We start from the raw sequence: 14080 nt of genomic DNA on the forward strand, positions 1-14080 counted from the left end.
GGTAAGCGCCTCAATCTCCATGGGGGGGGCAGCTAGCTCTGCTCGAATGATCGCGTGAGGTACGGAGGCCTTGGCTCTAATCAATCGGGAGATCATAGATACCAAGGGCCTCTCCATACGTCTCCAACCATCCTGGCCTACAGAAGGTCCCCAAACCTGTACCCCATACATCATAGCTGAGGCTACTAAAGTATCAAAGAGCCATAACTTTTTCCGAGGTTCCTGGAACTGAACCTGCGAACACATCCTCTCCAAGCCTCCCAAGGCCGCATAAGCTCTGGTCAGTCTAGTCTCTGCTGCTCTCCCCAAAGAAAACCTCGGCCCAGTGAAGACTATCCCAAGGTAAGTGTATGCATCTGTATACTCCACAATCTCTTGACCATACGTGAAGGTCGGTGCCGATCTCCTGATCCACTGCGGTGTGGTGTTAAACACCATGACCTTGGTTTTACCAAGGTTTACAGACAATCCACTATCCTCTGCAAAACTGTGTAATGCATCCAACTGTCGCTGCATACCCTCTGGTGAGTCAGAGATCAAGACAATATCATCAGCATATAACAACAATGGGATCCACGTCCCTGCCAGCTGGGCACCTCTATCACCCTCTCTGTCAATGTAATCAGACACCTCATCAACATACATACCAAATAGAGTAGGAGACAATGGGCAACCCTGTTTCACCCCGATAGTGGAGTGAACTAAGTCAGATATCCCCTCTGGGGTGCGTACATGTCCCATCACTGATCTGTATAAAGCCATAATCCCCCAAATCAACACTGTGGGCACCCCCATCTCCTGCAGTCTGAGCATCAGTCGAGCTCTCGGTACCATGTCAAATGCTTTGCGGAAATCCACAAAGCTACAATAAATCTGTCTCCCATGTGACCTGCCCTCCTCAATGATAGCTCTGAGTGTCAGAATATGGTCAAGAGTGGAGAAACCCCTCCTGAAACCTGCCTGTCCCTTTGCCCGTACACCCTCACCCTCTGCCCAGTTACTCAACTGCTGCTCAATAATGGATGCATACAATCGTGCCAGTGTGTGTCCAACCATAATAGTGCGGTAATTTCCAGGCTCTGTAGGATCACCTGCCTTGAATATAGGCACAATAGTAGACAACCTCCAAGTCTCAGGTAATCCCTCACACATGGCACGATTGAACAACACTGCAAGAACCTCCATCAGCATATCCCTAGCATGTATAAAGTGCTCCGCTACTAGACCGTCATGATCGTAAGCCCTCCTGGTCCTCATCTTGTCAATGGCTCTCTTTACCATCTCAGTGGTAAAGAAGGTGCTCGTAGGTGGACATGGCTCTGTAGGATCTGGAAGGGGATCCTGCCCAGGAACCGTATATAACGATGTCGCATACTGGCCCCACACATCAGGAGAAGTAATCACTGGGGGAGGGGAGTGCTCATGGAAGAGTCGCCATGCCTCGCCTGAGTCTCTACTCAAGAACAACTGATACAAGTCTCGCTCCATCTGGGCCAGGTAAGCTCGTTTCTTCTTTCGCACAAGGCGCTAGAAAGCAATCCGCGACTGTCTGTAGGTGATGACTCCTAAATGAAGATCCCTCTGAAGCTGGGCTCTCATCTCTCTGCACTCCTCATCATACCAACTATTCTGGGGCATGCTCCCAGAATGTCGCCTCCGATCCGGTTGAGTGTGTGGGTATGCCTCTGATGCTGCATCATGTAGTGTCTCAGTCAGTAAAGTAGTGCACTCCTCTACTGAGAGGCCTGGAGCAACTGTGCATAGACGATCCCAGATCGCCTCTGTATAAACCGAGTCAGTCTCTGGTGTAAATGTATAACGGGTGTGTGACCTGCCTCCTGATTTCTGGGCTGTACTGAACTGAAAAGATACGGACAGTGTCAAGAGAGCATGATCCACTGCTACGCCCACTGGTCTGGCTCCCACTGTGAAATCCTGAATACAAGGAATAAAGCTCGGCTGTGTCATAACATAGTCCACTGTACTGGCCCCATGTCTGTGTGGAAAGCATGTGAAGCCTGCTGCTCCAGGAAACCGCTGTAAGCCATTAAGTATGGCTAGCCCATGTGTAGTCGTCATCTCCGTGAGGTATCTCCCATACTCAGTCTGCTCTCTGTCATGTGAACATCTGTCAAACCCCAGCTCACCCACATCCAACTCTCTAAGCATCTCATCTGAAGTGTCGTAGAAGACTGTCTGACAGTTGCCCGTTCGAGCATTGAAGTCTCCTAGGAGGATGATATCACCATCCCTAGAAAACTCCCATATATCATCATCTAGAATTGAGAAAGGCGACTGCCCTCTGGATACAGCATATACTGACGTACTGGGGGGGAAGTAACATATAGCAATATATAGAAATCGACCTGTGTCAGCTCTCAGCCTCACCCACATGTATCTAGCCTGATCATCTCTCCGTACAATATGTAGTAGTGGCTGTAGCTCCTCCCTAAACAACACCGCTACTCCTCCTGAACCTCTACTCCCATGCTCAGATCTCGTGACTGTTCTGTGGGCTGTCTCCCATTTGTATCCCACCACATGTGGCAACAGTTGGCCAGGGGCCTGGTGAGTCTCTGAAAAGAAAACAATGTCCTTGTCTCTGAAACTGTCCTCAAAGGCACCAACATCCAACCTCATAGACCCATTACAATTCCAAGTCGCCATCCTCAATGTGGTCCCATAGGTCTCGCACCGTCATGTAGAGCGCCGCTCTACAATCACCACCCGACCATCTCTGTAAAAGGCCATATTCCCCTTCTCCCTTGCCGCTTGAATCTCGGGCATTACTTCTCTCATATGCGCAAGTTGTGAGAGAGTGAGGTCATCGCCTAAGAAAATACCTGTCTTCTTGAGAGTAGGTCTCTTCCTCAAGAATTCCTTCTTCTCTTCCAATGAAGGGAAGCGTAGTATGAGAGCTCTTTCCTTTGAAGATTCTCCGGGGCCCTCACTCTTCTTGCCCACTCTCCATGCCTTTGTGTGTGAAGGCTTCTCCACCCCCATCATTGATGTGAGGCTTGTGACCTCTTTTTCCACATTGTTTATGTCCTTGAGGCCGGTTACCCTCACATGTAGAGCCCGCACCCTCCTTCTTTGTTCCTCTTCGAGGGTCATGTTGATAAGAGTGGGTGTACAAGGAGCTTCCTTACCTTTCCCTTTCTTGGCAACCTCAATCCATTTTTCGGCCTCCTCTACTTTCTTTTGCGTTTCGGATATGACCGCGGCCCATGACTTCTTCTCCTCATTGATGTTGTCAATTTCTTCCCTCAAAGAGGGCTGAAATTCCCCCTCTTCAAGCCCATTTTTTGACCGTGTTTCCAACACTTCTTTGTGGAGGTCCAAAATGCTATTCTCCAACGTGGCGATCTTGTTGAGAAGATGATCCTTCTCGTCCTTCCACCTCTTCTCCTTTTCTTCATTTTCTCGGAGGAAAACGGTCTTCGCGTTCCTCCAATCTTCCATCTCTTTTCTCCATGCTTTCATTTCCAATTCAATGATGGAAATTCGTTTGGAGTGAAGCATATATTTGAGTTTGCTTGTTGCCATAGGTGAGGTTGGGGATGACATGAGAGAGAGAGAGAGAGAGAGAGAGAGAGAGAGAGAGAGAGAGAGAGAGAGAGAGAGGGATTGATGTTTCTAAAGTGCAGAAAATGCAGCAAACCCTAAAACGCAGATCTGTCCAACAACCCCAAAAAAAAAAAAAAAAAAAAAGTCGCGAACCCTAAAATATAGGTCGCGAGACCTAAAAACAGGTCGCGAACCCTAAAATACAGCAGCGAACCCTAAACGAAAGCATGGTAAAGAGAGAGAGAGATGGCGTGATGAGAGAGAGAGAGAGAGAGAGAGAGAGAGAGAGAGAGAGAGAGAGAGAGAGAGAGAGAGAGAGAGAGAGAGAAGTGAAATGAAATGAAATGTTATATTAACGTCTTTAAAAGGCCAAAATGACCTATGAGACCAAAGCGTTACAATGTGGTGAATCTGATACAACGACAGAGTAACAAAATGAAATGACAAAATGATAAAATAAAAGTACTATGGGATCCTAAACTGGTAGGTGTGAACTAAGCAGCTAGCTGGGATAGCTAAATCACAAGTCACAAGAAATCCAGCATCGGTCGCTGGCAGATCTCATCAATCTCCTCCATGGACAGTAGTTTGATCGGGCGCATAGTGACATAAAAACCCGTTTCAGCCCTCTGAAACCCCAAAACGGCGAAACGGCTGAAACGTTTCAATGGAACGTGCGAAACGAGTTGATTTTTTCTTTTTTGCCCCCTTTTGACCAGTTAACCGCAAACCACCCGTGCGGGTATTTTTGAAGCTATGCACAAAGGCAGCCTCAAAAAATCGATAGATTTTTTGATCCAACGCGCATCGAATAATGTCTCTCTCTCTCTCTCTCAACCTTACACGTCAGCATGGCCTCCTCGTCTTTATCTCCACGTTGTTGCAGCTAGCTGCCGACTTACCTTGTTCACTCGTGACTCAAGTCTCACATCTAGATTTTGGTATTTCATGTCTTTACAGATGAATTTGTATGTATATTGAATATATAATTATACGAACATACATATAAAACGAAACCTGTGTTTCGCTTTCTTTGAGCTCCGAAACGAAACGTTACAGAAACCTCGAAACCCCGAAACGCACGAAACCGTGAAACGTTTCATGTCACATTGACCGGGCGTTGTGCATGTTGAGCTAAAGTGGTCCGAATCTTCTGATGTAGCCTCCATCGATGCTGTGTAGTCCTCCGCAGTCATGGGCGTTTGGATCTCCCCAGCTCAGTCGCTTGATTGATCAATGTGCCTTTGTGTGTGTGTGTGTGTGTGTGTGTGTGAGAGAGAGAGAGAGAGAGAGAGAGAGAGAGAGAGAGAGAGAGAGAGAGAGAGAGAGAGAGAGAGAGAGAGAGAGAGAGAGAGAGAGAGAGAGAGAGAGAGAGAGAGAGAGAGAGAGAATGAAATGTTATATTAACGTCTTCAAAAGGCCAAAATGACCTATGAGACTAGAGCGTTACAATGTGGTGAATCTGATACACAAGTCAGATCCACCACATTGCATGAAATGCTAAGCTGGTAGGTGTGAACTAAGTAGCTAGCCGAGATAGCTAAATCACAAGTCACAAGAGCCTTCTTGAGTCTCGGCTACTGTCTCCCCATCCCATATCCGTGTGAAAACGTCTGCAAAATCCGGATCTGTGGCATACTGGTCGACCTTATCCTCAAAGCTCTTATGATGTATCGGGGAAATAGCTAGAATCAACGGCTTCTGAGACAAAGCATCTGCCACCAAATTCTTCTGGCCTTGAACATGGACAATCTGGAAGTGAAACTGTGACAAGATGTTCGCCCATTGCATCTGCTTTTCCGATAGCTGCTTCTGTGACAAGAAGTAGCGTAAACTTTGATGGTCTGTAAAGACATCATAATCCGCTCCGAGTAGGTAGTGCCGCCACTGAGTAAGAGCATGGATAACCGCCAAAAGCTCTTTCTTATAAATCGGTGCTGTCAATTTCGGCCGTGAGAACAATGGGCTCTTGTAAGCAATGACATGGCCTTTTTGCATTAAGACCGCACCCAGACTACGACCACAAGCATCACAATATACTTCAAATGACTTCTGCAAGTCCGGCAAAGTCAAAACTGGTCCCGTAGTCAATTTTTCTTTCAAAGTCTGAAAGGCAGTCACCTCTGTGGGTCCCCACGAGAAAGGGACTCCTTTTTGAGTCGATATGCAAAGGGGAAGCAACCTTTGCAAATTTTCGAATGAACTGTCTGTAGTACGACCATAATCCCAAGAAGCTTCTAACTTCATGGACATTCTTCAAATCGGGCCAATCACGGATAGTCTCTATCTTGGCCGGATCCATCTGCACTCCTTCTACTGAGACAATGTGTCAAAGTGTATCTCTGGCAGGAAAAATTCATTTTTCTTCGCATTAATCATCAACGTGTGATCTCATAATGCCTGAAAGACTTGAAGCAGATGTTCTCTATGTTGTGTCTCATCCTTGGAGAAAACAATGATATTGTCAAAGAAAGTGCCAAGAAATAGCCTGTACTTTCAAAAAATCCTGTCCATCATCCGGTTAAATGTTGCAGGAGCATTGGTTAGGCCAAAAGGCATCACCAAAAGTCTTGTAGACGTCTCCCGGCGCGATTCGGATCTGATGATATCCACTCTTCAAATCAATCCTGCTAAAGCACGAGGATCCCTGTAATTTGTCAAGTATATCATCGATTCTAGGAATTGGAAATCTGTTCTTGATGGTGATTTTGTTGAGAGCTCTATAATCGATGCACATTCTCCAAGATCCGTCTTTCTTCAAAACCAACAACACTGGAGAGCAATACGGTGAAGTACTAGGCTGGACAAGACCCTTTTCCAAGAGGTCTTTCACTCGGTTCATGATCTCTTCGTTTTGGGCTCGGCTCACACGATAAGGGGGCCGGTTCGGTGGTGTGCTTCCAGGTATCAGATCAATGGTATGATCTTCAGGACGAGCGGGTGGTAACTCGCCTGGCAGGTCCTCTGAGAAGCGATCGGCATGAGTGCGGAGAAAATCTTGGCGTTCTTTATCAAGTTCAGACATATTTGTCTTATCCTCATCACTCAAAAAGATCGAGTAAACAAACAGACTGGTTTTCATTAATTTGAAATGGCCGAAGCCGATACAATAGGGACAGACTTGCCCTTAAGTTTAATATCAAGTACAATGGTTCTGTCCTTCTCTGTGGTCAATGTCGCTTTCCTCGCCTGATAGTCGACCACGACGTTGTTCTTGTGGTACTTGGGAATTCCCAGGAGGACATCACAACCTTCCAAAGGCATTATGCAAAAGTCCTCATGCCCCAAATACCGTTGACAATGCAATCGAAGTTTGCCAATGACGGGTGCAATGGCTATGTCCTTGCCGGGTGCCGCTAGAACTGCCTCCGCAAGTGGTCCCATCCGATCGGGAGTGATCTCAAGCTGGCCGCCAATTCTGGTGAAATGAAGTTGGCCTTGGCTCCTCCATCAAAGAAGATCATGGCTTCTTGGTCTTTCACTTTGTCCGAAGCTCGACAAAGTTCTGTACTCTCGTCCAACGTGCTGGGATCGTTACCCACGCAATCTGGAACGAGTCTTGTTTTCATCTTGCCTTTTCTTCCACGTTCCTCAGCTGCTCTCGAACTCTCAGGCCTTTCTTCGTCCTTGTCGTTTTGTTCTTTCTGTGCCTTTTTAGGGCACTTCACGAAGATATACCCAGTTTCCCCGCATCCAAAGCACTTCCCCTCCTTGATGTAGCGAGCCCGCTCTTGAGGAGTAAGCTTGGGTCGTGCATCCTTTTCTTTCTTTTCTGGGTTGCTCTTTCTCTTTCTACTTTCTTTTACGAAGTCTGTTCGGCTCTTTGCGTCATGATCTCACCTGTGGGGTAGGTCAGACTTCCAGAATGAATGGCAAAACCCCGTTTCGCATGACTCATCAACTCCTGAATGGAAGCTGACTTTTGTTCCAAGCAGTGATCTCGGATCTCTGTAAGTAGACCCAAGGTAAACCGCTCAATCTGTTCCTTGAACGAGTTCTTCTTAAATGTAGAGGCGGGTAGAAAAGAGCTCCAGAATCTCTCGCAATAAGCGTCCACTGTATCCTTCTTAGTCATCCGAAGATGGTTCCAAGCAGTTCGTATATCGCGTTCATACTCTCGAGTCAGCCAAGAAGAAATAAAAGGCCTCTTAAATTTCAGCCATTTAACTGGCGCAGTCTTGTTTAATAGAAGCGTGGACCACCAAATTCGAGCATTCCCCTTAAAGTAAGAGGCAGCTCTCCGAATCTAAGAGTGCTCTGAGTAACGCACTCCTGAGAAAGCGATGTCAAACTGCTGTATAAAAGACAAAGCCTTCGAAGCATCTCTATAACCAGAAAACGTGTCAAATTTAATTGACTGTCCACCTTCCTTAAACTGTCAGACTTTCTTGCTTTTGTCTTCTAGAAAGACATACTGGTTGGCTTTGTAAAAATTCTTCTTCTTTGCGTAAAAGATGCTGTCATCAGAGTCCGAACTATTTGAAGACGAGTCCTCTGTAGAACTGTCAACCACTGGGCAAGATTTTGGCTTCTTTGCCTTTTTCTTGCCCTTTCCGAAGCTTTGCTTGTTGCTTCGCTTTTTACCTTTTCTGTCTTCTTCGCTTCAGTCAGATGAGCTAGAAGAACTGTCAGAAGAAGAAGAAGAACTGGGTACTCCTTCAAATCGAACACTCTTCTTTTGCTTTCTTGCCTTTTCAAATGTCGACTAACGACCCAAATAACCCGGGAAGTAGCACATTTCTTCTGCTTTTTGTCGTGCTTTTTATCTTTGTTTTGCGTGTCAAAAAGCTGAGCAATCCGTGCATCAACCACCTCTTCTAATTCTTCCTCTTTGTACATCTTGGGCATAGGAGGTTTCTTGAGAGCCCGTTTGAGGGGTGGCTTTGTGATCTTCTTCCACTGCGTATGCACCTCATCGAAAGAGGTCTCGCTCATATATTTTGCAAATTTTGGGTCCTGTAAAATTAAGCATCATCTTTGTTGCATCGCCGATCAATTGTTGATGCTTCATCTCTTTGAGCTACGCTTGAGTAGGCCGAGGCGGGCCGTACTACTCGCGTGAATCATCGTTGTGATCTCTCCCCGCATCGCTGGATGCAGAGGAAGTCGACCAATCTTTGCTTGAAGCCATAGGTGCCGCGAAAAAAAAAAAAAGGGATCTGATTTCCCGTAGAAGAGAAATCGGCTGTGCTCTGATACCACTGTAACAGACTTGGACACTCCAAGTCGAGAATCCACCGCACGACAACATAAATAAACACTTCACACAGTTCACAGTTCACAATTGATTCGACACTGGCCTGGCTTAGTTCCATGCCTGGAGATATTGGCCCCAAAGACTGGCGCCCCTTTCGGTATTTCTTTATGTATTAATCTGTGTTCAAAGTACAAGAGTGCGGCAGGCGCTCACACTCAGACTCTGCGTCAAGATGCTCTGAGTTGTGAGGCCCTGCCCACAAATTTAAAGGTTACAAGGGATGCCAAAAGCAGAGCCCCAAAAGCTTCCCATAAAAAGCTGCCCCTAAAATAGGCTTGCAATTAAAGCATCTTTTAAAATGAAAGCTCTTTCTCTCCCTCATGCTGTATTGCGTAACAAAAAGCAACTCTCTCTCTCTCTCTCTCTCTCTCTCTCTCTCTCTCTCTCTCTTAATTGCGTAGCTAAAAAGCTGACTGCTGCCGCAAATCTGCTGCCACGTAATCAACTGTCCATGAAGTGCATCGCGAATCGCGGAGGCTGCCACGTCACCCCCTCCCGACATGTCAAATTAGCGTTTTTGCAACAGCAAGGCCTAGCGTTTTTCAGCCACCACCAAGCCCTTGTGTTTGCAGTGCAGATCAGCCTCGGCAGTGGCTGAACAACACAGCACCTAGCATTTTGGCATCAGATAGCAGAATCAGCCTAGCGTTTTTGCATCAACATGAGCCCCTAGCATTTTGCAGATTCCTCGCGACAAGACTACAAGAAGCTTCAGCGTTTTCAGTTTTCAGCAGTCAGATCCCGCAGAGCAAGTTCCAAACCTCGCAGATCTCACCTTCCCGTAGCAGATCCTCGCCGCACGGTCAGATCCATTGAAGTTTGCAATTTGAGCCCAGAAACGCAGATTTCAGCATCTGCGTTTTCAGCACGTCGTCGTTGCATCGTCGTCATCGCCGTCGTCACTGACATAGAGTCAGAATTCAGCAGATAAAGATTTGCAGATTTCAGCCCTTAGAATTTTCAGATTTCAGCCCGTCTCGTCGTCGTCCTTATCGTCGTCGACATGGTCGGCAAGTTCAAGCATTGTAGAGATTTGTGCAATCAATAGTAGACTGCTCTTGCCATAGAGAGTGGGGCCTTCGGAGGAGGGTTTTACAACATTTTGGTGTCGTATTCTTCTCTCTCTATCTCTCAGTCTCATGCACCTTCATTCACATTGTTTACCACTTTGTTTGTGTCCATTGCACTCTCTCACTAAAGGAACGGAAGGCTCTCCCTTCTGTAAGTAAAAGGAACCTTGAGCACAGTTCGGAGCATCATCTTGAGCAAAGTTCAACATTCACTTCCGTTGCACCTTACACCGCCGCACTAGGCGTCGGAAGTCAATCTGTGACTGTCTGTGAGTGATGTCCCCCAAAAGCACTTCCCTCTGAAGTCTAGCTCTAGTCTGGCGGCATTCCTCATCATACCAGCTGTTCTGAGGCATGCTCCCAGAACAACGTCTATGCTCAGGCTGGGTGTGTGGGTACGCCTCTGCTGTTGCATCATGTAATGTCTGTGTCAGTATAGTAGTAAGCTCCTCCAGAGGTCGCCCTGGCTCCTCAGTGCATAGGCGTCTGTAGATCCCATCTATGTATACATAATCCGTCTCCCGCGTGAAGGTGTAGCGAGTAAGAGCTGCTACCCGTGGACTGTGTGCTACACTGAACTGGAAAGAGACGGTCAGCGACACAATAGCATGATCCACTGCCACCCCAACAGGTCTGGGCCCAACTATGAGATCCTGGATACTAGAGATGATGCTTGGTTGTGCCATGACATAATCTACTGTGCTGGCTCCGTGTCTGTGTGGAAAGCATGTGAAACCTCCCGCATCGGGAAATCTCTGTAGGCCATTCAAGATGGCCAATCCATGTGCAGTCCCCATGTCTATCACGTGTTGTCCATACTCAGTATGTTCCCCATCTTGTGATAGTCTGGATAGGCCCGTCTTTGCAACATCCAGCTCTCTCAGCATCTCCTCTGAAGTATCATAAAATATTGTCTGATGATGGGCAGTCCTAGCATTGAAATCCCCTAGAATGATAATGTCACCATCTCTAGAGAATTCCCATATATCATCATCCAAAATAGAGAAGGGGGATTGTCCTCTGGATGGTGCATAAACTGACGTACTTGGGGGAAAGTAGCAAATAGCAATGTAAAGATATCTGTCAGTCTTTGCTCTCAATCTCACCCACATGTACCTAGCTTGCTCATCCCTGCGAGCTATATGTATCAATGGCTACAACTGCTCTCTGAATAACATTGCCACTCCTCTTGAGCCCCGCCCTCTGTGCTCTGATCGTGTCCCCTGTCTACAAGTTGTCTCCCATCTGTATCCACCAATGTGAAGCATAGACTGCCCAGGGGCCTGATATCTCTCTCCCACTAAAACTCTCCTTAAAGGCACCCACATCAAGACGCATAGATCCATTACAATTCCACGTAGCGACTTTGAGTGTAGCCCCATAGGTCTCACACCGTCATGTGGAGCGTGGCTCCAATATCACCACTCTTCCATCTCGGTAAAAAACAATCTTACCTTTTTCCCTTGCAGCTCTAATCTCTGGCATTACCTCTTGCATATGGGCGACCTGTGAGAGGGTAAGGCCATCCGCAAGAAAGATGCCCGTCTTCTTAAGAGTTGGTCTCTTCTTCAAAAAGTCCTTCGCTTCCATGGAGGGAAAACGAAGGATAAGTGCCCTTTCTTTCGAGTTTTCCCCCTTGCTCCCACTTTTCTTGTTGCCCATTCTCCAAGCTCTTGAGTGCATTGGCTCATGAACCCCCATCAAAGCCATAAGTTCTTTTACCTCTTCGTCCACACACACACACACACACACACACACACACACACACACACACACAGAGAGAGAGAGAGAGAGAGAGAGAGAGAGAGAGAGAGAGAGAGAGAGAGATGGTGCAGGAGGAAGCTTGTGATGTTGCTGCTGATACCAAGGACAGAGATGACATGATGGAAAGTGAGTTTTTTGATAACAGACAGGCTTTTTTAAGCCTTTGCCAAGGAAACCAATACCAATATGATACCCTTCGCCGTGCTAAACACTCCTCTATGATGGTGCTCTACCATCTACATAATCCAAATGCTCCTGCATTTATCACATCCTGTGCGATATGCCATAGTGAACTTGAGGCCGGACAGGGTTGGAGGTGCAAAACCTGTACTGATTTTGATGTATGTAGTGCTTGCTATTCAAGTGGTGAAGTCCAAAGGCATCCACACAAGTTCACAGCACGTGCTGCAGCAGCAGAGCTGAGCACAGCGAATACAGATTTGAGGAAACAGAGAATGTTGCAGGTATGCTTTCCTCTTTAATAGCTGGCTGTGCCTGTGTCTTGAACATTCTTTGACCATATTTAGATTTATGCATGAACTTTGAAAAGCAAACCGTATTCTTTGCCCAGATAGGAGTTTGAAGAGCATTAAACTACTTCCACTGTGTAGACTGTAGGAGGTGATTTCTTTTCAAGACTGAAGAATGTTTCTGTTTGCTTTTCAGTTTTCCTCGTTTTTCCTGTCTCACTTTTTTAGTAATGGCGTTTCCTTTTTACTTACCTAGTTTGATTAGGAATGGCATATGCATATGAATACATGCATAGCCATATAAAGTACGGGTTAGTGATTATTGTTGTTGCTTTACTTTCCAACCCTTTCAGCTAAGGATGATGCTGGAGGTTCTTGTACACGCATCCAAGTGTCGGGACCCCTCTTGTCAGTATGCGAAATGTCGAAACATGAAGGAACTCTTCAGGCATGGCAATTCATGCTCAAAGAGAGCAATGGGTGGCTGCTCTATATGCAAACGAATGTGGTTTCTTCTCACTACACATGCTCGAGCTTGTAAAGAGAGTGTCTGTTCTGTACCTCGTTGCACGTAAGGCTGCCTCAAAAAGCTTGCCGTCAATTATTTTTCCTTGTAAGGAGGTATTGTTGATGGCTTTTCTTTTTTTGTTGGCATTCAGGGATATAAGAAAGCATTTGAAACGCACACAGATTCAGCAAGATTCTCGGCGCAGGGCTGCTGTAAACGAGATGATACGACAGCGTGCCGCAGAAGCTGCAGGGGTGCAATGATGTTGGCTTTGGTTGGTTTCTGTATTTTTGTCTTGGGGTCTCTGCTTGAAGTGTACATACCATGGTGAGGAGCTGATACCGCTAAAGAGCTCATTCATGTTCGTAAGGTGCTGACTCTCTCAAAACCATCCCCCCCCCCCCCCCCCCCCCCCCCCCCAACCCAGTCCCCTTCCCCCACAAAAAAAAAAGAAAAAAAAAGATCCTGGGCCCCACGTCGTCACACCTGGTGCTGGGATTATAAGCAATCAATCAGCGGTCCTGCTTACTGATTCAGCCTCCACTTCCTCTAAAGCAGACCTATTCCCCGCTCCACCTTTTTGAATGCTCCAGAAAGCAAGCGAAGGTTAGTCTTCAGAAGGAACGTAAAATGTTTCATCCGCGCTTTTTGGACTGCTCATTGGTGCCTTTGGGCTTTCTTGGCCATGTATGCTTCAAGGTATCTTTTGCACATGAAGCTGCACGGTTAATCCTGCTCTTGTATTGTAGCTTGAGGCTGGTTAACCATTCTTTTGATGTATTAGTGTTGCACACATCAAATCCAATAAGAAAGCTCTTTGCTCCCTGGCGTATTTTTGTCCATAAGGGGTTTTCAAGTTTCTCAGAACGTTGTAATATGTGGCAAGGTTTTAGTCAACGTTGTACAGGGAGCATTGATTATTATCTTGGAGAGATATTGCATGTCTCTTTTTTTTGTGGGGCATATGGTCTGCAGGCTTATATTTAAGTTGTGATGTGCCATTGATTCTGGGATTTGCAATATGATGGTTGTTGTATAGGCCTAAAGTCTTTTTGACCAATTATAGCTTCTTGTTCAGAACACTTTTTTGAGAACTTCAAGTGTTTTGAAAGCCTTGTTTGTAACATCTCTTTGATGTCTTGAGCAATCGGTTGTAGACCCTCCTCTTGCACAGCATGGTGCTTTGAAATGCATTGACATCAGATGCACTTTGCAAATGTGTGATTATATACGAGGATGGCTTTGTGTACATAGATAATATTGCTCATTGTGTGTGTACGGTCTATTTTGTAATAAATCTGGGTTCCAAGAATGGTCATTGCTCACAGGGTGAATCATTGACAATGATAAAGAGTCTAGAGGAAGCTGTAGACAACATGATCAGCATGCAATACTTTGTAATGCAACAATGTAAGTGCACAAGCCAACAAAAAACATTTGTTGG

At 46.2% G+C, this 14080-nt stretch overlaps 1 protein-coding gene across 3 annotated transcripts in view; it reads left to right on the plus strand.

The window, feature by feature from the left end:
* LOC147443323 (histone acetyltransferase HAC1-like) overlaps window positions 1-13461 on the plus strand; it is a 54255-nt gene extending 40794 nt beyond the window's left edge. For all 3 annotated transcript variants that reach the window (XM_086529207.1, XM_086529206.1, XM_086529209.1), the window contains exons 14-16: window positions 11730-12122; window positions 12482-12699; window positions 12788-13461. In XM_086529207.1, the coding sequence (XP_086385333.1) occupies window positions 11730-12122; window positions 12482-12699; window positions 12788-12899 (723 nt within the window). In that variant the 3' untranslated portion in view covers window positions 12900-13461. The remainder of the gene's footprint in view (window positions 1-11729; window positions 12123-12481; window positions 12700-12787) is intronic.
* The last annotated feature ends 619 nt before the right edge of the window (window positions 13462-14080 follow it).

This window comes from Adiantum capillus-veneris, chromosome 14 (assembly GCF_014529385.1).
Source record: "Adiantum capillus-veneris isolate H3 chromosome 14, ASM1452938v2, whole genome shotgun sequence".
Classification (NCBI taxonomy): domain Eukaryota; kingdom Viridiplantae; phylum Streptophyta; class Polypodiopsida; order Polypodiales; family Pteridaceae; genus Adiantum; species Adiantum capillus-veneris.